Consider the following 25,615-nt stretch of genomic DNA (forward strand, 5'->3'; position numbering starts at 1 on the left):
GCACTGGGTCCTGCAAAATGCGGCGGTATCTCCCCGCAGCTTATTGAGGCCCCGGAGAGGATACCACCAGGGGACAGAGGTCAGCGACGCTCTTCCAGGTGCTGCAGCAGGTGGACTTCCTACCTGACTCCACCATTGTGGCAAACCTCTCCAGACTCTCTCTGCCAGCTTGTGGGGACCAACGGGCTCAGACTCCCACCATTGCTCTACCCTGCCCTGCTTATTTGCTTGTCTGGCTGTCTGGGGACAGGTCTGGGGCTCGGACTACCCACCCACAGGCCAAGCCTCCCGTCACCCGAAGGCTTACATGTGCTAGGGAGGACCAGGGCCCCGGGGGTGGGCAAGCAGCTTCTTCCCTGAGTCACTAGGACCTCAGTGCCACCTTTCCCCGCCCCCGCCCACGAGGAGTGACATGGCGCCCTCCACGTGGCCTGTGTCTGCCATTGCCGCTGCTGCCTGCCGGTGGGGAAGCCCGTGTGCTCCAGCTGCTGTGTCTGCAGAGCGGGGATGGAGGACTTGGGCAGCCACAGGGGGCTTTCGGCACCCTGGGCTGTCCCCCCTCCCACCCAAGGAGTGAGGGCTGGATCCCCACCTGCAGCATTTGCTCCTCTGGGTCTGCCCATAGTGGGGCCCAGGCCGGGCCCACCTCGGAGGAGCCCTCCCAGGTCTGCTGCACTGTCTCCAGGCCTGGCGGGGGCTGGGCTGAGCCTTCACCGTGGGGCCTGAGGCTAGGGGAGGCCATGGAAGGAGGTCCAGGGGCTGGAGGCCTCCCTCCACCGGGGTGGGTGACGGGCAGCGCCGCCAGGCCACCCGAGGTAAGAAGGAGTCTAAGGGCACCCTGCCCGGGCCCTGCACAAGATGCTCTCTGCAGTGCTTGCAGCCACAGCTCAGAGAGCTTCAGCCACAGGAAAGCGCTGTCTGCATGGACCAGGCCAACAAGGAAGCCACAGAAGAGCTGCAGGAAGGGGGGCTTGTTGTTGAGCATGTAGCCATGGCAGCAGCCACTGTGGCTGTCTAGGATAGTAACCCTGCCCCGCCCAGCGTGACCAGGTGGACAGGCATATGGCCATGGCCACCAGCTGCACTGGGTACCCTGAGGCCTGCGTGCAGCACACCCATTAGGCTAGCAGCCAGAGGGAGCAGGGCAGAGGCGTGCAGAGATCGCAGCCGCCCAGGGAGTGCTCCCTCCACCAGCTCAGAGTGGGTGGGACAGCAGGCTCAGGAGCAGGCCAGATAGGGCTGTGTAGCCCAGGTCAGTAGCGGGAGCTCCTGCGGCAGCTCCGGGGCCAGGGTGAGGATGGGGCCAGTCCCACCGGCCACAGGCTGCTCAGCAACGCCACAGACAGTAGAAGGGTGGGTAAGTGCGGTGCTCTGGAATGCACAGCATGGCTCAAGGTGTCAAGGATGGTTTGGGGGCTGTGTGCTTACTGGGAAGCTGGGAGGACAGAATGAGGACACAAGGACCGGAACGATTCTTCTAGTGATAGAGAGTCCCAGTGTGGTTTGGACTCAGCTTTGCGACTTTAGGAAAGATACCCAAATTCCTTGGGCCTCAGTTTCCTCCTTTGCAAAGCGTAACCCCTGCCCCTGGAATGTTGGGTAGGGCCCCTGGCAGGAAGTCCAGACCCCAGCTTCTTCATGAGCTCAAAGCCCATTCTGCTTGTACTCAGGTGCTATGACCCCAGCCGGCACCTGTGCACCACCCCCTCCTAGGCCACCCTCCATTAGTCAGCCATTTTTCTAGGCTTGGGTCTCTGCCCCCAGCCCTCCCACCAGTCTCTGTGTCCAACCCACTTTTTAAAATTTATAGAAATAACAAAATACAAACATTTGTTTTAAAATACCTTTAAGGGCACCTGGGGGCTCAGTCAGTTGGGCATCTGACTCTTGATCCAGCTCAGGTCTTGATCTCAGGATGGTGAGTTCAAACCCTGTGTTGGGCTCCATGCTGGGCATGAAGCCTACTTAAAAAAAAAAAAAAAAAAAAAAAAAAAAAAACCCAAACCTTAACAATGACAGAAAAAAAACAATGCTATGAATTATATACTTAAGAAATATTTAACTAAGATTGTGTAAAATTTACATGAAGGAAAAGTAAACATTTCCTCAGACTACATAAAATGGAGACAACCAAATAAAGAGGAATCAACATTACAAAGTTGTCAACCTTCCCTAAATCAATCAGTAAATTCAGTGTGATTTCTTTTTAAATTCTACTTTTGGGGAGCCGGGGTGGCTCAATTGGTTAAGCATCAGACTCTTAATTTTGGCTCAGGTCATGATCCCAGGTTCAAGGGATTGAGCCTGGCATCAGGCTCTATGCTGAACATGGAGCCTGCTGAGGATTCTCTCTCTCTCTCTCTCTCTCTCTCTCTCTCTCTCTCTCTCTCTCTCTCTCTTATTTTCTCTCTCTGCCCCTCTCCAGCTCATGCATGTATGCATAATAAATAAATAAATAAATTCTACTTTTAAAAGTAACTGATCATGAGAGATTGATTCAAAAGTATTCATTAAGTACAAAAAACCTTTAGTAATTTAGGAATAAAAGAAAACTTCCTTTGTATAATTATGGGTATCTATCAAAAACCGTATTTTCAGGTATGTACAACCAGCCCAAGATTCCTCAAAAACATTTAAGATAATCTTCAAGTGGGGATGCCTGGCTGGCTCAGTCTATACAGCTTCTTGATCTTGATACAGTCTATACAGATTCTTGATCTTGGGGTTGTGAGTTTGAGCCCCATTTTGGGTGTAAAGATTGCTTAAAAATAAAACCTTAAAAAAAAAAAAAAGAAAAAGAACCTTCAAGTGAAGCTCAAAGTCAGAAAAGTCCCGTATATGTGCTCAGAGTGATTAAAATAAACTTTTAATTCCCACAATCTTAAACAAGAATAAACAATTCAACATCACCCAACACGCAAGGAGAAGATTTAATATGGAAAGAGAAACTAACAAAAATTAGCAACAAAAATTCCATTCAACAACAGATTACTATAGGATTTCTAATTAAAGTAAGAAAATAAATCACACTTTCATTGCTACTATTCAGTATGCTTTGATGAGTATATTTTTTGCAATATTTTCTCATCTTAAGAGCTCCCTTCCTGTTCCCACGTTTTCCCCTTTAATTTGATTGACTCTCTTACTTTTGAGAACTTTCTTCAGTAGCTTTCTGAGAAAAAGTATGCACGGGGGATAATTTTTTTGAGATAGTTCATACTTTAACATACATTTCTTTTGTCCTCATATTTAATTGACATTAATTGACAGGGCCTACAACTCTAGCTTGACAACATTTCCCTGCAGAATTTTGGAGGTGTTTCTGTTCTGTTAAGAATGTTAAAGCCATTCTATTTTTTGACCAGTTCCATATCCTCTTCTATGGAACCTATAGGATTTTCTTCTTATCCACAGTGTTCTGAAATTTCACAGTGATGTGCCTTGGTATTTTCCAGCTATACAGGAGAGGTGTATTTTCATTCAACCAGGAACTTAGTAGAAACCTTCAGCTTGCATTTCCTTCAGTTTTACCCAATTTTTGAATTATTTTGTTGTCGATTGTCTCCATTTTCTCTATTATTTAGCTATTGGACCTCCTGGACTAATTATATAATACTATCTTTTTTCTCTTCTTACAGCCATCTCTTTGTCTTTCTGCTCTACTTTCTGTGAGATTTTCCTCAACTTTATTTTCCCAAACTCCTTTCGTTTCTTTTATCGTGTTTTAAAATCTGATCTTTTTTCCCCTTAAATGTTCTTTTTTCATAACAGCTTGTTCTTTTTTCATAGATACAATATCATCTTTTAATCTGAGGATTTTTATTATGATATTTATGAGAATAAAAGGTAGGGCATAAGGAATATAGTCAATGATATTATGATAGCATCCTATGATGACAGATGGTGGCTACACTTGTGACCATACCATATAGTTATAAAATCACTGTTGTATACTTGAAACTAATGTAACATTATGTGTCAACTTTAGTTAAATTAAACAATGTAAATTTTTTTCATGTTTATTTTTGACAGAGAGAGAGGGAGACAAAGCATGAGTGGAGAGGGGCATAGAGAGAGAGGGAGACACAGAATCTGAAGCAGGCTCCAGGCTCTGGGCTGTCAGCAAAGAGCCTGATGCGTGGCTCAAACAACCATGAGATCATGACCTGAGCCGAAGTTGGACGCTTGACCGACTGAGCCAGCCCAGGTGCCCCAAAATATTTTTTAAAAAGAAAATAAAAGAGGTCTTAGCAGCAAGCATTCAGTGTGTGTGTGGACACCGATCTTACTATTTTCAGTAAAGTACCCATGCAGCCAGCTATATAGGAGGCAGAACCAACTTGTATAGTTACACTGAGTCCTAATAACAGCCCTACACATGGTTTAATTCTCTATGGTAGTCCTCTCAAAATTAGCAATTTTTGAACATCGGGCCTGCATTTGAGTTTTGCTCTGGGCCCCCAAAATTATGTGTCCAGTCCTGAGTACCCACACCCTCAAGTCTGCAGATCAAGACTAAAGACCAGTTTTACTCTTTTCCGTTTTCTCTGAGGCTGGGAGAGGAGCATTTGCCCAACAACGTACAATTCAGGTGGGGACCTGGAGATCTGCTTCTAAATTCAATGTTACACAATTCTCTTTACTCCAGTGCCGCTTTTCTTCCTTTGGTCCCTCACAAAGCTGCTGTGTCTAAATCTCGCTTTGCACGGGCACCAAGGTCACAGCATACTGGCAGCTGATATTTCTCTACCATGCCTGTATGTGTTGGCCACAAACTCCATCAAAAAGGCTGCTGTCTATCAACAGTGAGGTACAGTTCTTCCCCTGAATGCCAAACCTACGTTGTGTGTCTGGTGGACTCTGGCACGAGCGGGCCTCCTCAGGGGTGCTGTGCTAATTAAGAGGAGGTATTGGATGGCTCGTGTCTTTCTTTCTGGTGATCACATCCATTGTAAGGTTTGCCAGTAAATTCTTTTTTTTAACGTTTTTATTTATTTTTGAGAGAGAGAGAGACACAGCATGAGCAGGGGAGAGGCAGAGAGAGAGAGAGAGAGAGAGAGAGAGAGAGAGAGATCTGAAGCAGGCTCTAGGTTCCCAGCTATTAGCACAGAGCCCAATGCCCGGCTTGAACTCACAAACCTTGAGATCATGACCTGAGCTGAAGTCAGACGCTCAACTGACCGAGCCACCCAGGCGCCCCTGTCAATAAATTCTGTTCCTTAATCCACTAGAGTGACTTGGTAACATTTATTCTCAGCTACAGTGCACAACAAAACACAGCTCCAAATTGGATGCATTTTTGCACAAAAGATCCTCAAGACAAAAAAATACCATAATTGTATAATCTATAACAATAATAGTAGTAACAACAAAAATCACTACAACAAACATCCAAATATTCTATTTTATAGTTTGCAATACTGCCAAAACTTTTATCTCAACAACATTTGACAGATGTGTACTATCCCCCTGTTTTAAAGGAAGAGAAACTGAGAGGTAGTTGGAGGGGTAGTTACTTTTAAAAAATTTGGAGGGGTAGTTACTTTTAAATTCACCAAAAGATTAAGTGGTACTGCTGTGACTCAAAACTACTGCCTTCAAATATCCTTTTAACCAGTGTGAATATGCAAGGCTGTCTTATCCACACACAGAGCTTTCTTTTTTCACATGCTCTCTCCATTTTTGCTGATTCTCTACACTGAGAAAAACTAAACCTTCTTCAAAAGTTCCTTACCAAACAAAACCTACATTTATCAGATAAACACTCTCCTTAGCAACCATTAATCTTCCAGGGTGAATACAAAGCTGCTTTGCATCAGAACACAAACCAGAGTTACTATTTATTGATTATGCCACATCTTCAAAAAGACCTTTATAGAGCACCTCACAGTTTGTTAAAACTAAAATAGAGCACGCTTTCTCTGTAACGGTTTAATGAAAAAGAAACAAGGACATCACTACAAACGGGTAACTATCTAGCTGTAGAGATGAATTCATTTTATCTAACTTTTAATTCTTATTTAAAAAAACTAACAAAACAGTTAAAATGTCATGGGAAGTAATATATTGGTTCTATTCTGAGATAAGACTCTTTGCATAAAGTCAAACATTTGGATAAAAACTGAAATTGTAGGGGTGCCTGGGGCAGCTCAGTCAATTAAGCTTCCGGCTCTTGATTTTCACTCAGGTCATGATCTCATGGTCATGAGATCAAGCCCCATGTCAGGCTCTGTGCTGAGTACTGAGCATGGACCTTGCTTGGGATTCTCTCTCTCCCTCTCTCTCTCTGCCCCTCCCTCAAGTGCACGCATGCGTGCGTGCACACACACTCTCTCTCCAAATAAATTTAAAAAAATTAAAAATAATTGAAACTCTGAAATCATTTATAGTGAACAATATTCTCCCTCTCCATCTCCCCCCAACATTGTAAAGGTTGAGATAAAAGTTTAGGGATAAAGGCTTTGAGATCTTCGATTTTGCCTTTTATAAATTGCTTTGTCTCTAAAATGTGAACATGAGCTAGATCTCGTGAGACTCAGTCCAGTTACAGAATCTTTTCTACTTTCAGGTATATATTCAGGTGCATATTCAGATATTCAGATTATTTAATTCTCCTTCTTATTCATGTATTTGGTTAGCCTCTCCCCCCACCCATCCTCTTAACTAGACATTGCCACTTCCTTAAGGTAACTTGAAATATGAGAAAGAATCAGGAATAGTAAACAAATAACAAACAATTCATTTAAATGATTGTTTAGTTTATTGCCCAAATGCAGAGATGACATAAAATTCTAAAGTACAAGATATCTGAAAATGACAGGAAGGTAAGTCATAATTAGTACCATAAATTTTTATAATAATTTTACATTTATAGAGATTAACATTTACATTAACTTAAATTTCAAACATAAAAAAGAGAAAGCAAAAAGTACTAGAAGAAAACATAGGATGTCTTTATTTTTTCCTTAAAGCAATGAAGGCCTTTCTAGGTATGACAGAAACAAAAGCCCTTTTTTATTTTATTTTATTATTTATTTATTTATTTTACTTTTATTTTATTTCCAATATATGAAGTTTATTGTCAAATTGGTTTCCATATTGTCCATTGGTTTCCATACAGTGCTCATCCCAAAAGGTGCCCTCCTCAATACCCATCACCCACCCTCCCCTCCCTCCCATCCCTTATCAACCCTCAGTTTGTTCTCAGTTTTTAAGAGTCTCTTATGCTTTGACTCTCTCCCACTCTAACCTCTTTTTTTTTTCTTACCCTCCCCCATGGGTTTCTGTTAAGTTTCTCAGGATCCACATAAGAGTGAAACCATATGGTATCTTTCTCTGTATCAAAAGCCCTTTTTAAAAAGACTGGTTAATTTGGCTACATAACAAATAATTCTTGGTGGTAATGTCACAAGACAGAAGGCACACTGGGAAAAGTTATTACCAAAAACTAAATAGACAGTGACAAATGATGGAAGCAAACTTGGATTCTCCAGGCCTCTCTCCTTGTCCTGCAGATGACTGCCTTCTCTTTGTGTCCTCACATGGCCTTTTCTGAGTGTGTGTGTGTGTGTGTGTGTGTGTGTGTGTGTGTGTGTGCATGCGTGCTTCCTTTGGTATCTCTTCCTCTTCTTATAAGGATTCAATATTGGATTAGGTCCAAGATTAGTCATATTAGATTCTAGGCCAACCCATATGACCTCATGTAACCTAATTACCTCTTTAAAGGCTTATCTCCAAATACAGTCACATTCTAAGGTACTGAGGATTAGAGCTTCACCATATGAATTTGGTTGTGGGGGTTGGGGGGGGATACAATTCAGTCCAATACACTTTTGGTTTGGCTATGGCATCCTTTTTCCTCCCTATCAACTTATTTCTGGTGCCAAGTGACAATATGATATCAGGATCTGGTCTTCGATTCTTCACGTTTATGTCAAGATGCCCAGAGAGTTGACTCAGTCACAGTGCTAGTTGGGTCACACAGCAAGAAGTCTGTATACCTTTAAGCCATTTCTAAACTGGGTGGCTAGCAATAACTTGTCTCTATACCAAAGGGACCACAAAACAGAAAACTATATTATAATAAAGCCCTATGAAATGTATCCTTAACTCAACTTGCTCTTAGGGGGATCCCAGAAACGCGCCCAGCATGCCATCTGACTTGTGGGAAAGTGAGATACAAGAGCAGTTGGGGTAGATATAAGTGGTCATATTAAATAATTCCAGTTACAGTGTTTACTTTAGCAAATTTTACAAAAGCATATGTCAAATGCACACACTACGAGCTCCTGTCCCGGGGCCTGAGAATGTGCATCAGTACAAGGCAGGGATCCAGCTTCCTCTTCTAGTGGGGCAGGTTCTTTTTGTGTGTTGGATGGCGTGTCTGCATTTAAGTGGGTACAAGGCATATCAAGTTGGGGAGCATCTGCTGTTGTTTTAAAGAATCAGGATGAAGAAAGTTTGCCTGTCACAGTGAGGAGGACTGGAGTGGATATTTGACATATTCAGGGCCCCTGGTTGTATTTGGGAAAGTCTTCTGTATTTAGGGAGAGTTCCACATTAGGAATCCTGCCTTCTCTCAAACACTCAGCGTCTCTGGAAGCTAGCAGTCAGGCTCGTGCTCTGGCCTTACACTCCCAGGTGAGCGACCGATTCGGAGGGGAGCAGAACAGCCCTCCCGCTTGGCTGGTGAAGGGGCTGCAGGGATTGCCAAGGGTCAGCTGCTGACACGCAAGAGGCCTCAGGGATGGAGGCAGAAGTGGACGCAGGGTACCGAGTCCCTGGCCTTCGTGTTTGATGGGGCAGGCATCAGTGCTCTCCACGAATTCTGGTGTTCCTCAAAGTTTACCTTGAGTCTATTTTTTCAACAATCCCAAGAAGTACCTGACAAGTTTTAAATGCTTGTTTTTCTGCTTCAACGACTGAGACAGAATTTTGTTGTTTGCAACAATGCTTGTGCATTACATTTTCACATATTAAAAATGCTCACCCCAACTTACAATAAAACAAATATAAACTGTAAATGCATGCTGTTTTCAACTGTCAGATTGACAAAGACAGAAATTGTGGTTTGTTGAGTGATACAGGTAAACATATTACATCCTTCCCTCTCGTGTATTACTGTTTGATATAATGTTTTTCTTCAATAAAAATTTTTAAAAATTAAATAGTGCCTTCCAAAAGAGGTAACCCACATTCCCATTCTCACTTTATGTGTTTCTATATTTATGTATTTATTTATTTTGAAAGGGAGAGAGGGAGAGAGGGAGAGAGTGTGGGCAAGTGGGGGTGGGGCAGAGAGAGAGAGGGAGGGATAGAATACCAAGCGGGCTCCGCACTGTCAGCACAGAGCACAATGCAGGCCTCTAACTCATAAACTGTGAGATCATTACCTGAGCCGAAACCAAGAGTCGGACACCCAACTGACTGATCCACCCAGGCCCCTCCCCCTGCCATTCTCATTTTCATACCTTTCTAGGATCCTGTCATATACTTTTCACTCAACAACAGCCTATATCCTAAAAGAAGAAAAAAAATAAAGATTTTATAGCATTATTCTACAAACACAAGTTTTAGCAAAAAAAGGAAAAAAGTGTATTTCCTAACTGATTCTCTAAGAAGTAAAAAACAGAGCACACTAGCAGTAACTATTTTTTTTAAGATACTGCAGGAAACACAAAGATGTATAGAACTATTTTGAGGTACTGAGAAGAGTTGTAATATAGTTGGGAAAGAAGATATAATCACATAACCAGTTGAATACTAATAAAATATTTAAATGTAACTTGAAGCCAACAATGAAGGTCAAGTCACAAAGCTATAAATTATTAATTGTCAAATTAATCCTAGGGACAGTATGAGTTCAGAGGAGACTGTTGGATAATTTACTGTGGTGACACAAGCTACCCTAAAATTTAGTGGATTAAAGTGACAGCGCTATCTCCCAATCCTGTGGGCCAAGAGTTCGGGCGGGGCTCAGCTGGCCAATTCTTCTCCACGGAATATCAGCTGGGGTCACTGCACGGTACTCAGCTGGGGACTGACCTTGCCTAAGGCTCCAAGAAGAGACTGTCACAAATGTAGCACCTTCCTGCTCTTTGGCCTCTCTCCACCCGGCATCTCATTGGTCGTGTCCCTCTATGCAGTTTGGGCTTCTCACAGCATGTTGATCTCAAAGTAGTCACACGTCTTTCCTGGCGTCTGTCTTGCAAGAACGAGGAGGAAGGAAGAAGATGCTCTTGTGGTTTGGATTTGGAAACTCACACAATGTTACTTTTGCCATGTTCAATAGACCAGAGAAGTCACAGAGACCAACCAGCCAGCGTGAAGAAGGGAAACACGGGAGTCTTGTTTCCCCTCAGTACTCCACGTGGTGAGGACTAGTCAAAGTATTTGTGGCCATGTTTAATTCATCATGAAAGAAAAGGTCAATTTGGACTAGAAAGGTCAGAAAAAGCTATACAGGGAAAGTATTACAGACCCTGGTTTCAAAGACTATAGAACGTTTGAAAAAATGAAGTTGAGATAAGGTCAAAAATATGAACTATCTAAATATAAAGCAGGTAACAATGGGGAAAAGGCTGTCAAAAGACTTAGCAAAACAAGGGGTGCCTGGGTGGCTCAGTCGGTTAAGCAGCCAACTTCAGCTCAGGTCATGATCTTGCGGTCCGTGAGTTCAAACCCTGCATCAGGCTCTGTGCTGACAGCTCAGAGCCTGGAGCCTGTTTCAGATTCTGTGTCTCCCTCTCTCTGACCCTCCCCTGTTCATTTTCTGTCTCAAAAATAAATAAAGGCTAAAAAAAAATAAAAAAAGGCTTAGCAAAACAAGAATTCTATTTCTTTCTCAATTTATCTTGCTGTAACAACAAAAGCAACTGCCTCAGCTTGGGCAAGTCCCTTTTTCCTGTTCACCAACACATTGATTCAACCGAGAAGATAATTTTTCCTTAAACAAGGTCAGCTCATCTGAAATAAAGTGAATTTGGGCCTATTTCCCAGGAACACCTGGGGAAGGTCAGTCAATGTTCAGCTTGTTTGGAAAAGTGCTTGCTGTTCAAACTCTGAAGGTATAGACAAATGATTGTAGTTAATCCTGAGACAGGATTCAGGGCAGCAAGACAGGGATGTGATTTAGTAACCATTGATCAGGCAATTTGGGTTTAGCAAGTCTGGTCAAGGTCCCAAGAGAGTCCATGATGTAAAATCTTAATCCTACAGGGTCTCTTATAAGGCTTTGTTTAGAAAGGGTTGATCATTATAACCATAATTTTCTCACTGAGAAGAATTTTTCCTGAGATTTGTAGTTCATAAATAAGTAGTTCTCGTGTGTGTGTGTGTGTGTGTGTGTGTGTTTAATGTTTATTTTTGAGAGAGTGCAAGTGGGGGAGGGGCAGAGGGAGGGGGACAGAGGATCTGAAGTGGGCTCTTTGCTGACAGCAGCCAGCAGAAAGTGGGGCTTGAACTCATCACGACCTGAGGGAAGTCTGACCTTCAACTGACTGACCCATCCAGGTGCCCCCCATGCAGCCTATTCTGAACCCAGTGCCTGGCGCTTGGCAGATTATTTAATATTAACTAATATTAATATGCTTAGTGAATTGTATTACTCATATTCTCTAAACACCAATTTAAATAATCTACACTCCTCCGAAATTTTGCCTATATAATACTGAACCGGAAACAGGCATACTTCATAAGTACACCAATTAAAACGTAACCATTCCTCAGTAAAGTGAGCATCGCTCTCTCTTGTTTAGCGCTTCAGTTTTCAAAATTTGTGTCTCGCATCTTCTTTAATTTTTTTTGACACTGATATAAAATGAACTTATGAGTATCAAATCTGGCATTCCCAAAACAAAGGAAAAGGGAACAAGATTCATGAGAAATACTTAAACTCTTTTCATGTGTTCTAACACCCTGGAGAATCATAAGGTCTTACTGCCTCTTATGTTATAACATAGATTTCTCCTCCCCTCTCTGATAGCTTTCAGTTTGACCTTATTTGGTGGGGAGCACTGAAAATCCCAAGCTACAGTCTTGCCGGGTTAGAAGTAGTATTCTCTTAAAACTGTGTTCGAGTTTGACGAAGGTCAACAGGCTTGTGCCATTTACACAGTATCTGCTTTCGGTAGTTTCTGTTTCTTGACCTCTAGGTGGCTCCTTAAAAGCTGTTAGGCAAAGCAAACAAAAGGAAAAGAGAAGCAGACTCTGTGGGGCCTTGGGACTCGGAAACCTTAATCTAGAGAGAACCGGTTAAGCCTTCAGAGACCGGAGGGGAGGGTGTGTGCGATTGGAGAGCAGAGAGTCGTCCGAGATGCAGGGCAGCTGGAGAGCGCCTACCACCTGCGCAAACATAAATCCCCTTAATAACCCAGGGATGTCCCGGGGGGAGCGGGAAAGTGTTCTCCATCCTCTCCTGTGTGTCATCAAATAAGTGACCGCTGCTTCAGACGAACTGCACAGAATAGTCTGTAGATGTATATATATATATATATATATATGTGTGCACACATTAGGAGTTTCAAGCTCTCCTCCCGGACACGGGCTAGACATCACCTGCCGCGTCTGTAGCAGGCTCCCTCCCAGCCCTACCAGAGCCGGGAGGGCGGAGGCAGGAGAGGCTGCGGCGCGGAGGTGGCCACTGCACAGCCGGACGCGCCTGCCGCGGCCAGCGTGCTGCATAATTGATGGAGGACCGCGGGCAGCCCTGGGTCGGAGGCGGGCGCGGCGAGAGCGTCTCAGGGGAGGAGGGCAGGGCGCCTGGGCCCCTCCCACTCTGCTTTTAGTCGCGAGCCCCGCCCCGGGGACTAGCTGCTGGCGCCGGGGTACCGGCGACTGTGCGCAGGGCCTTCGGCCACCGACGGCGGTGCGCGAGGACCGCGGCTGACCCGCCGGAGCCATGCGCGCCCCGTCCGGCCTGCTGGGGCCCCGGGCAGCGCTGCCGCTGGCCCTCTTGTGTCTCCTCGCCGCGACGCGCGGGAGCTTGGCGGACGGCCAGCCTTCAGGTGCGATGGCTGCAGGGCCGAGTTGGGAGGAGGGTGCGCTGCAAGGGACGCGCGAGCCTCGGTCCCCGTGGGGAGAGGCGTTGGTGGGGAGAGGCGCGGGGATGCTGGAGACCGCGCGCGGGTGCGCAGCGGCGGTCGCCTCCGTCCTTTGGCCAGCTTGGGTTGTCCAAGCTGGACGGGAGGATTGGGGCGGCTCGGGCTCCTCCGCTCCGGGGAGGGAATCTTGGAACCGAGAGCGCCCCGCGAGTCGGGGGCGTTGGTAGCCGGACGGGTCTGGGTGTTCCTGGGACGAGGGCGGCACGGTGTGGGGGTGCGAGCGGGAGCAAGGAACTCGCTCCGCTAAAGTGCCAGGATTTCTGAAAGCCACATTCCCCGAGGCCAACTCCCTTCGCTGGAATCGGTAGTCGGTTTAAATATCACCTCCCTGCCTGGCAGGTGGGCTGGACTTGAAGATGTTTTTTAGAGCTGAGTTGAAATAACAACGTAACCACAACCGATCAACCAAAGCCCCCCGCTCATTGGGTAGTGTATCTTCTTTTAAACACCACGGTCTCTGAAAACGAAGGTTTTGCGAGTTTTGTTTTAATTTTTTCAGACACTTTGAAACAGGGATCTGTGTGCAAAACATTACCGAAACCAACACCAGATTTGGCATTGTAGTTTCACCTGTTTATAATCACTTGCCATGTTGAAAGTATTTCATCCAACCTACTTTCTAATGCAGGTTTCTGTGTTACAAATTTCAAAGTGTTAGCAGCTAATTAGGAGAATAGACTGCCTTTCAGGTTGACAGGTACTGCCTATCACCAACTAAAATTAAGATAGTATACACAAGATTTTCCACCTTCATGAGCTTATAGCATGTAGATTTTTTTTTTTGTAACATAAAGATGGAAAGATAATCAAAGGATAAGATTTTTCAGTTTTTTACATGTCCTTTAAAGGGTCTAGTTGTTAACTTGGACAAAGCATTATGGATTGCTTCAGTTCCTAAATTTCCTTGCCCCACTTCCTAGCCACGTACCTCTTTTTCATTCCTACCACTTATAAAGATTGGTCAAGGACTTTTTACCCCCACCCCCACCCCCCACCCCACCCCCCACCCCACCCCCGTTACATTCCTGATTCACCCCTGGTTCACCTGAGACTGTTGCAGCTCTGAGGCCCATTGCATTCTGGGTAAGTCCTATGGTTCTCCACGTGGTTGTATGTTAAAATTATCTGGGAGCTTTACAAATACTGGATCCTGCCCTCAAAACTTTTGATTCAGTTGGCCTGGGATTTGGGCTGGACATCAGGTATTTTGAAAGCTCCCGTATGATTTAATCAAGAGATCCTAAGCTGGTTTTCAACCCACTGCTTTAAAATTGCGGTGGCCTAGAGAGTGCACCATTGGGTGAATATTTATATGCTGTTGGTAGCAGGGAGTCAGGTTTACGTTGACATTCAGAGCAGACTTCTAAAGAGAAAAAAGTAGGGAACAAATGAAAGTGGGCTAAATTAACAAAGTTGTAAATAATTGGGATGGTGTATGTAGGTATGGCAATTGTCTGTGTATGTATATAGTGTCAGTCCTGGCCTTTCACCTCCGCTTAGGCGAAAACTGTAGAATGATGTGCTGTATAAAAGGCATGAAGTTAGCATCTCATTTTAAGGCAGGATTAAAAATCATGAAGCAACCTCATTTTATTCTATAGAATCTCTTTTGATCTCTGGGAGATTCAGTTTTCTGTTTGCTAAAGGCTATTGTGAAGTTTACTGACTATTTTTTATGTAGGTACTTTGAATTACTTGGAAATAGGTATTCTATAAGCCTAAGAGTTTGGGCAAAATTTTAATAATAAACGTGGTTATAATTTATCATATTTACTATATAACAAGTGGGCCAGGCATTACACTGTGCAGTATATAACCCTATGGGTTAGCTTTTATTGTCCCTGACTTTCAGATGAGGACATTGGAATTTAGGGAGATTAAACAACTGCCCAAGTATATATAATTATTTAAGCAGTAGAATAGGAAATTAAGCATTGTTCAGTCTGACTCCAATGACTGTTTTCTTTATTTTTTAATTTTTTAAAGTAAGCTCTAAGCCCAATGTGGGGCATGAATTGTGACCCTGAGATGAAGGGTCACATGCTCTACCAACTGAGCCAGCCAGGAGCCCCCTCCAATATCTGTTTTCTTAAACACAATATTCACTCGTCTCTCTGAGATAACTGGATATGTCTATGAAAGTTTGGAACCACTGACAGAACACGGTGTATGGATTTAAATGCTTGATTTCAGCTGAAGAGCATGCTAACACACTTTGAGTTCTAGAATAAAGTTAGACAAAGGGACTCACTTTAATTCTTTTAAGCTGTTTCAATTAAATAAGAAATGTAAAATCACTTTATTAAAGCAAATATTAGATAAATGGGAATATTTAAACATCATTAATATTACTCTTATGTGGAACAAATTGAGGGGATGGGTCATGTGTATTTTTTTTTAATTTTTTTTTTACATTTATTTATTTTTGATAGAGACAGAGCACAAGTGAGGGAGGGGCAGAGAGAGAAGGAGACACAGAATCCAAAGCAGGCTCCAGGCTCTGAGCTGTCAGCACAGAGCCCGACACGGGGCTTGAACCCACAAACTGTGAGATCGTGACCTGAGGTAAAGTCGGACGCTTAACTGACTGAGCCACCCAGGTGCCCTGGGTTGTGTTTATCTTTTGAAAAATATGTTTGCAAGGGAAACATTTGAAGTGATCATTTTTAACTTCTGGGGGACATTGCTTATATACTTTCTTGACTAACCACCTTCCTAGAGATAGGAAGGGATCAAGAGATCTCTTGATAGGAAGAGGTAGGAAGAGATAGGAAGAGCTCAACTACCTTTCTATAGATACTCCCCATCCCACATATACAGCAACCACCTAGTAATAAATATTTGTGAGAACGGGTATTATTGAAGCACCTACACGTGCCTGACATTGTGTTAGTCTAGATCTAAGTAGAAAACTTCAGCAATATTTTTTTAGCAGTTTTGAGTCATTTCCTTAAACTGTTTAAAGGAACAGATTAACTATAAGCTTATGTTTAATAGAGTTATATCTGATGCATCAAACTTTTGAGCCTAAATTATCATCACATTTAAAATTATATAAGCATTTGTTAAGAATTAGTTCTTGGCTCTACCTCTTCCTGTTCTTTGGTCCCCACCTCTTGCTGCCATCTCCTCCTCTTCCTTCTAGGAATGGGTTCTATAGTCATTAGGTTGGGGAATGCGGGGAGGCAAGCTCCCTTATTAGAGGAAGCCAGAGGGTCCCAGGTCAGGGAATTAGAAAGTGGGCCAGGTCAGGATGGCATCCAGGTAGGGGAGCAGCTTCGTGTGGAGTGTTAGAGCCCGAGTACGTTGAGATGTGTCCTCCTGCAAAGGGGTGGCCTAGAGCCAGGTCTCAGAGCTGAACAGCGTGACAGGGGCTTCAAAGCAGGGGCAGCCGGACATTGTGCTGTCTGATCTTGATCAGGGGGGTGTAGGGAAAGCACACAGAAGAGCCAACAGTGCAAGATGTTGGAGCCCAAATGGGTGAGGAAAACATTTCTTTGGGGCCAGGAGTGGCTGTGGCAGTGGGAGATTAGTTACATACAAGAGGACTGAGCAAATAAGTAGAATGAGTAAGAATAATAGGATGTAGGTTTTTCTCTTACAGCAGAAGGAAATAAAGAGGGGAAACTAGAATGAACCTTGCAGTGTTGGGTTGCAGTTGACAGCATTAGCGTGAATTCATGACTTTAAATCTATTTGTCTTTTATGTGTGTGTCTATATAAACAGATGCATAGATATAGATGTGTGTATGTAAGTATACATATAACGCATATACATCACATATATTTATATATGTATGTATGTTATACTTTTCACATATATTTATTTACGGTGTGTGTGTGTGTGTGTGTGAATATACACATGCATTAGCTCTGCCCACAGAGGTGGGGACCACTGATTTCTCAATTGTGACGACCATACTTAGCAGCCAAATCTTGACTCTATATACGATTCTTTACTAATGGGTAACTAGGACTTCCTGGAAAAATGACTTATTTTACAAAAAGGGAAGAGAAAGTGTAAGATAAACCCTGAACTTCTTGTGCCAGAAAGCAATGAAGTGCTCAAAGAATGATGGGCCGTGTCAAAAAGATACAAGAGCTAGAGAGTTCCCAGTGGACAAACCTGGGACAAATTGAGCATCCAAATAAATGATAATAATAATGGACTAGTATCCATTAGTATCCACTGGAGAATGCCCACTGAATAATATAGGTATTCATGAGTACATACTGATATAAATTAATTAAATGAATCAATTGGAAGTTTGATGAGGCACAAAATATTACATAATTTTAAAGTAACTTCCCACAAAATTGGTGAAGTTGTATTCATGAAAAGGTAAAGAGAACAACTTTACAGTGGAGAAGGCTTTAATCAAATGATCAAAGTGAAAACCATCAGCAAAGAGAGGATTAAAAATTGTGAGCCATGTGAGAGGATACAATGAGAGCACAACATCACCTCTGTGATATATTTGCCAAAGAGGTCTACTCCAAATCTAATCATATTCAACATACCTATCCTGGAGCCATACTGGTCATAGAAGTCAAGAATGACTAACGCTGTTCCAGAGTGAAGGGGAACAGAGGGACGCGGCAGCTGAGAGCAACATGTAATTCTGAACTGCAACCTTTGGCTAAAAAACACATTTTAAGGACTTTTGTTGAAACTTCAATGAGATGTGGGATGAGATGGTAATAGCATAAATGTTAATTTCCCAATTTTAATGGCATTGTGGGATGCTGTGAGGGTTATGTCCTTTGTAAGGAATGTATAGTAACGTTTCAGAGGGGAATAGGTCATCAGGTCATCAGCTTGTTCTCACATGGTTCAGGGGAAAAATTTTCTGTGCTTGAAACTCTTCTCTTTGAGATCGTTTGAAAAGAAGGAAAAAGAATTTCAACTCTTGAGGCCTGGGTGACTCAGTTGCTTAAGCATCCGACTGTTGATTTCAGCTCAGGTCATGATCTCACAATTTGAGTTTGAGCCCTGAATTGGGCTGTCAGTGCAGAGCCTCCCTGGGATTCTCTCTATCTCCCTCTCACTATCTCTACCCCTTCCCCATTCATTCTCTCTCTCTTTCTCTCTCTCTCTCTCTCTCTCTCTCTCTCTCTCTCTCTCTCTCTCTCCAAACAAACAAACAAACAAACAAACAAACTTAAAGAAAAAAAGAATTTCAACTCTTTCTGGGAAAGCTTTAGTTAACATTGACATTAAACCACAATGAGATTTGAGAAACTGTCATTAGTTTATGTAATTAAGTATCATTTTTCAAAGGAGTTTTTGTCCTTAAACAGATTGTAAGTGTGGAGGCTGTTCATCCTACAGTATATTCTTTTGAAATTACTTTTGTATCACTGGCCTCCATATTTCACAATATAATGTGAACCATAGAAATAAAAAACAAGACACACACAGTGACATAGAAGGAAAAAACCTCAGAGCACCTGGCTGGCTCAGTCGGTAGAGCACGTGACTCTTGATCTCAGAGTTGTAAGTTTGAGTCCTATGCTGGGTGCAGATTACTTAAAATAAAATCTTGAAAAGAAAAGAAAAAAACCTCACAATATTCTATGAAAATAATAAACCCCCTACTCCTGATAAGACATAGTCACTGTTCACATATAATATCTCAAATAGTATATTGTTAGAAATAATAGATGTTATCTTTGAAAATGGTGTTTTTCCTTTAATCAGAAATAATGTTTTTCTGCAATTTTTAAAGCTGTGATTATATTGGGGCGCCTGGGTGGCTTGGTCAGTTAGCATCTGACTTTGACTCAGGTCATGACCTCACAGTTCGTGGGTTTGAGCCCTGCATCAGGCTCTGTGCTGACAGCTCAGAGCCTGGAGCCTGCTTTGGATTCTGTGTCTCCCTCTCTCTCTGCCCCTCCCCCACTCACACTCTGTCTTTCTCTGTCTCAAAAATAAATAAACATTAAAAAAATTATTTTTAAAAAGTTGTGATTATATTATTACTAATGTATCTTCACTCCAAAGATAGAATCTTTTTTTTTTCAATAGCCTTATAATTACATAGTTCTGACATCCTGAAAGGGAATTTAGATACATCATTTGATTGATCTTGAAGCCCAAGTGCTTTCCTCATGTAGCCAAGAGGCTGGAGCTAGCTAATAGCTATAATAGATTTCCTGGTTTGTGTTTCAAAACTCCTTCCAGCCCTTAGTGCCTGTCTGTGAAAGGTCCTCAAAAGGCCCCTGGCAGGAGGGTGTGGCTGGCAAAAAAGGTGGCAAGAGATGTTCTTGCTTTAAAATATCTACACCTAAAGTGTGTAGAACAGGACCTGAGGGCCACAGGGCCATTTGAAGATTACTAAAAATAATCACATTGAAGAATCAGAAGTAAGGAGGTACCTGTTTTGAAATCAAGGTTTCTCAACCTTGGCATTATGACTTTTGGGGCTTGATAATTCTCTATTGTGGGGGGCTGTCATTTTAGAATGCCCAGCAGCATCGCTGGCCTCTCCTATATCATGAGTTGTGTCTCCAAAAAAGATACGTTCAAGTACTGGCTGTTGGTACCCATGAATGTGACCTCATTTGAGAGTAGGGTCTTTGTAGATGTAATCGAGTTAAAAGGAGGTCATAGGAGATTAAGATAGACCCTTAACCCAATGACTGTGGTCTTTGTGAAAGAAACAAGAGAGATTTGAATACAGAGATAGACACACACAGAAGAAAGATGGCCCTGTGAAGACAGAGCCAGAGATTGGGCTGATGCAGCTATCAGCCAACGAATGCCAAGGATTACGGGCAACCACCAACAGCCAGGGAGAGGCAAGGATTCTTCTCTAAAGCCTGCAGAAGGGGCAAAGCCCTGCACCTTGATTTCAGCCTTCTAGCCTCTAGAAATGTGAGAGGATAAACTTCTGTTGTGGTAATTTGCTACATTGTGGTAATTTGTGTGGCATTACTAGAAAACTACTGTAACCTATTAGATACAAGTGGTAACGGCCTCCATTTTGTGACCTCCGGAATGTCGGGTGGCCTGTGGAGGCAAAGGTCAGCCCAAGCTGACAACCACTGAACAGAATGTAAGTCTCATTAAAGAATAATCTAGTGGGTGACACATTCGACAAACCCACAGTCAAACCTTGGGGGGTTTATTTTTTAAGAGTTTTTTTTGGCCTAAGTTTCACTGTTAAAATATCTTACTGGCCATTTAGAGGTAGTTTGAAACAAGAGTTTTCACACTGCCCTTCAAAATATATTTTGTTGTGAAAATCATATTTAAAAGAAATGAGAGGATCAATTTGTTTATATTTCAATGTGGCCACGTTTTAAAAACAGTTTTACAAGTCTCTGTAGAAGAGCACACTGTTCTTCCCATTAGGCTTTTTAATTGTTCTTCAGCTTTTTGTTTGTTTGTCTGTTTTTGCTGGTCTAAAAATGGCCTTTTTGTCCAATGGTTCTCATTCTATGTAGAAAAAATATGAGTTCCCTGTTTGTTTTTTTATCTGTCCCTGACTTAGAAAGTCTGACTTGTAAATGTCCCCATCAGGAATTTATTTTTTGTCAAACCTTCTTTTCTCTTTTGACAAACTCTCTCTGGATTATGTGTCTGGGATCAATATAGTCTTATTCTCCTCTTCTTTCTACTATTCCTGTTACAGGCAGGGGATAGGAATACCATATTCCTTGAATCCAGAAGTAAAATTCTAAAAGCACTGTTTATTAGAAATATTGGTAATTCGATATTTTAATGCTATAGTTTAGTCATATCATGGCTTAAAAGGCTTTTGCAATTTGGCATGGGATCTCATGGTTATATATAGCATTGCTTTCATGAGGAAATATATTCTGAGTTCCAAACCTCTGTTGTATAAATAGTATATATTATCCATTCCTAGGTTATAGTCTTTTTGTAATTGGGCTGCACGTTTATAATGCTGTGTATCAGACAACGCTAAAATTAAGATTTATTAAAAACAAAGTTATACATATTGATAGCAATCAACACATTATTTGGAGGAGAGAGAAAAAGAGAGAGAATGATATTTATCCTAATAATGGCTTTTACTTACACCTTTCTCTAAATGAAGTCCTTCCAAGATTGTAAAATATAATAAAGAGATTGGGGGGGGGAGGGATTTAGAGAAAATGCTTATTCTTAAACAGAGGTATGGTTGAACTTATTTTCTGATACAGGTGAAAGCAAATCTTAAGACCCAATGCAGTGTTCTAGTGTTACTTACCCTCTTCTTTATCTTCCCAATTTACTTCAATTAAAATGGAGCTCCAGAATTAAATATGTGAAAATGTTACCTTAATATTTTAAGTAGAAATTAGAACATGTTTATTTCATTTAAAAATGTTAATAGTATAAATTATAAACCCATCTAGCAATGTCTATTTTAAAATATAATATGTGAAAGATATTTAAGTAGAGACCATTTTGCTATCTTACATGAACCTAACAATAGTTGAAAATTAGGATGTTACTCAGTTCTTTGCTGCAACACCCTCATGTCCCATTGCCCCTGTAGAGGGAGAAAAATCTTTAATCCTTAGAAAAACTATTAGATGTGGGGTGCCTAGGTGGCTCGGTCAGTTGAGCATCTGACTTTGGCTCAGGTCATGATCTCGTGGTCCGTGAGTTCAAGCCCCGTGTCGGGCTCTGTGCTGACAGCTCTGAGCCTGGAGCCTGTTTCAGATTCTGTGTCTCCCTCTCTCTCTGCCCACCCCTACTTGTGCTCTGTTTCTGTCTTGCAAAAATGAATAAACATTAAAAAATTAAAAAAAAAAAAGAAAAAACTATTAGATGTTACTATTTCATGTGGCATTTTGGCCACTACCTATAAAAGAATGTCAAGTGGAAAATCTCCAGCAACGGTTAAGAAAGGGGTGAGCAGGATACATTGAGGAATGTGTGCTATGATCTTGGTACCGTCACTCAATATTATACAACTTTTCTGATCCCTCCTGTTTCCTCCATGAAATGAAACCCCAGGTAACAAGTCAGAGGCAGCACTTGGATTAGGATACAAAATCCCAGCCTCTCCATTTTGAATTTCTTTCTGCGACTCAGTCTAATCCTTTTGGAAAAGTATTCAAACCAATCTGCCTGACTCTCCTGCCAATTTCCTTTAAACATCAACCTCAGCTGAATCAGCCTCCTGCCAGTGTCCTCCTACTGAAAGCAGTAAGGTTTACATTCCCACTTTTTTGATTAAAAACAAAGGACTTCTCACTGTTACTATTCTCACACCTTCCGGAGACTTGCCCTGCTTTTTCCACTCAAGAGGTTTGTGTACCTTGCCTCTTAAAGGGACTGTTCCCAAGGCAAAACATCACAAGAGTTACACATTTCCTTTTGCACTTGGGCTTGTTCAGTGGAACCTGGAGCCTGATCAAGATAAATGAATGCTTTAGAAGGGATATAAAGTTAGGATACATGTGGCAGCTGGTTTACGGATGTCTGTATTTTTAATATATGGACTGGCCATATATTTATATTTTTATATAAATTTCTATATATATAGATATATATATATATCTATATATATTTCTATTTTTATATACGGACTGGCCGTGGAAAGTGGTCACAACAGTTAGCACATTCTGGAGCTACCCAAACTTCCCTGCTCTTGAAGCTTGGTTTTTCTTTTTCCTCCTATTCCTTCAGCTTCTGTCAGCTTGGATTTTGCCCATGCCACACCTAGACCTCTTTTCTCTTCTTGCTCCAATACTGGTGGGCTCTTCCATCCAGGTCCTGATATCAAGAAATGCAAAATGACCCCAGCCTCCAAGCCCATCTCCTTGGTGTTATCTCCACCTCTGTTCCATCACCAGAGTCCCTCAGAGATGGAAACCTGGCTTCGTACTCTGCAGCTCACACGCAAATTTGGGAAATACACAAGCTAGTTATAGCCAATACAGCCAGTGGGTGGCACTCTGAAATTTTAATGACTCTCAATCACATTGTGGGCTTAATCGATATTAATATGACCCATGTCACCCTGGAGGGACCAAGTTTACTCAGCCTCATTGTCCTTACCAGCATCCAGCATGTATCAGGGGCTCTACATATTTACTTATTTCAGTGAAATAAGAATTAGAAATAAAACACTTTTATCAGCTTATGTCACTTTTTTATTGCTGTTGGTGGTACGAATACTACTACTAAATGATATGGTCTAATAAATATCAGATATTAGACCATCTCATATCATTTATTAGTATTATTAGCGATATTATTTTCAAAGGATTATAGGCTTTCTTAGGGGTAAAGAATGTGGTGGGAACCCTCACGATTGTATTCAGCTCTGCAGCAGACTAGGCCAAGAAAAGAGAACTCCCAAGCAAGGAAGCAAAGATATCCAAGTTGATGTTTTGCATCAACAACAGATGATCTAGAACAGCTCATTCCTTCCCATCCGCACCCTCCTGGCTTCCGATCCACAAGTCAATCACATCCGCCTTCATCTTCCTGAGATATTTCCTCTTAAATACAACCTCTAAGTGAGCTATGCTCAAGAATGGAAAAAACAATACTTTTTTTTTTATCAGGAGAAGAATGATGATAAGAGCCTTTTGGCCGTGTGTGTGTGTGTGTGTGTGTGTGTGTGTGAGAGAGAGAGAGAGAGAGAGAGAGAGAGAGAGAGAGAGGGAGAGAGGCAGGGAAAGAGAGGTGGGGAGACACACACAGAGAGAGAAAATGAGAGAGAGAGAGAATATAAATGAATGAATATTAGATGTGGGTGGAAGAAATGTTTTGTATTCCTGATAGCCCAGTGAGAAACTCAGGGTGTATTTTCCTTTATAATCATTGTCAGAGCGTGGTATGATTTACATATTAATTTCATTAAAGGATTAAGGAGGAAGTGCATTCTACCTTCCAAAGCTGCGTTGAAGTGATCAAGCCTTTGGAATACAGCTTATTGGAGAGCTAGGTTCTGCTAGGTAGATTTTTTATTAGGCAGTATTGTAAAAGCTATGTATAAGCTGAACCAACAAAGGTGATCACTAATTTTGATAATATTTTTCAGGCACATGAGAAAAGAACTGGAAATCTAATCTTGCACTAGGAGTAAGTTTCTGAGCAGAGTATTAAGAAAGTGAAATAAAAAAAGGCTCAGGTTTAATTTAAATTGAATGAGATGTTGAAAGAATGCAGCCAAGACTACACTCATAAATAAGCCTTTTTCCCTTTTTTGACTTACTTGATAGAGTTGGGGTGGTTTTCATGGGAGGTAAGTTCAGGTGCCTTGAAGTCAAAGAAACTGTAACCAGAATATACTCTCCAGACGAGTGGGCCAGGTGGAAATGGAAATTTTCTTCTTCAATAAAGGTTTTCAAAAGATGAAAGAAGTGACAGAGGAAAACCAAAAGTCACTTTGGTAGAGGGCGGCTGGGTCTGTCACTGGAAGACAAACAGAAACCTTCACTGTGTGTTCATTGTATCTTCTCTGTCCTCTTTTAATGCCCCTTTATTATGGTCTCTCTGTCTTTGTTTACTCATTTTCTTTCTGCCTCTTCATGTCTGTCTTTTCTACCACTCTTATCTAATTCCTCAATGTCTTCATTTATGTTTTATAAAGAAACTACAAGTGGTAGGATAAGACAATGAATTTTTTTAAAGCTACTTGATATAAATCAGTAGGTATTTTTCAGTAAAAAAAAAAAAAGAATATAGAAAAAGTTGGAAATTTGGTCACATTTGATAGCTCCATATATTTCTGAATGTCTGGGAGCATATGAGACCTAGTTCATTGGAGCTTCCTGAAACATTTTTCATTCAATAGTATACAATATAACATTTTAGCTGTTACATACTAGCTTGTATGTATGATAATACATAGCTTGATAATACTATGTAACCACCTGTTCTTTTTCTTACAGTTTCACCTTTGACAAGTCTACCCATTGAAGAAGAAAGGATAACAAAGTATTCTAACCTTTCCTTGGAGAGTCATAACGTACCACCCACAGGTAAATGTATCTCATTTCAAATAATACAGTGCCCCCCCCCCCAGAGTTTTTACTTTTGATTAAGTGACTGCATTTTGCTTCATGAGGTATTAATCCCTGCTCATGGTCTGATGGGAGAAACACACCAGTACCTCATCCAATTAGAAGGGAGCATGTAGGAGTCTAAGGCAAAGAGGGCAATGTGCTTGGTGTGCAGGGAGGGGGCAGCTGTGCTGTGGACACAGTCCTGTGGAAAAATAAGTAAAGTATTGCTTCATCTTGATAATAATATGTAGTCACCTGATCTTTTTCTTACAGCTTCACCTTTGACAAGTCTACCCATCCAAGAAGAAATGTTGACAAAGTATTCTAACCTTTCCTTGGAGAGTCATAACATATCATTGACTGGTAAATGTACCACATTTCAAATAATACAGTGCCCCCCCCCCCCCAAAGTTTTTGTGTTTGATTAAGTGACTGCATTTTGCTTCATGAACTGTTAATCCCTGCTCATGGTCTGATGGGAGAAACACACCAGTACCTCATCCAATTAGAAGGGAGCATGTAGGAGTCTAAGGCAA

At 41.9% G+C, this 25,615-nt stretch overlaps 1 protein-coding gene and 1 pseudogene across 1 annotated transcript in view; one reads left to right on the top strand and one right to left on the bottom strand.

Moving 5' to 3' along the window:
- Positions 1–264: 264 nt before the first annotated feature.
- LOC109491853 lies at positions 265–12,900 on the bottom strand (annotated as a pseudogene).
- EMB (embigin) overlaps positions 12,790–25,615 on the top strand; it is a 52,838-nt gene continuing 40,012 nt past the window's right edge. The window contains 3 exon segments of the mRNA XM_045037324.1: positions 12,790–13,004; positions 24,966–25,055; positions 25,353–25,442. Of these exon segments, the coding sequence (XP_044893259.1) occupies positions 12,899–13,004; positions 24,966–25,055; positions 25,353–25,442 (286 nt within the window). The 5' untranslated portion in view covers positions 12,790–12,898.

This window comes from Felis catus, chromosome A1 (assembly GCF_018350175.1).
Source record: "Felis catus isolate Fca126 chromosome A1, F.catus_Fca126_mat1.0, whole genome shotgun sequence".
Taxonomy (NCBI): Eukaryota; Metazoa; Chordata; class Mammalia; order Carnivora; family Felidae; genus Felis; species Felis catus.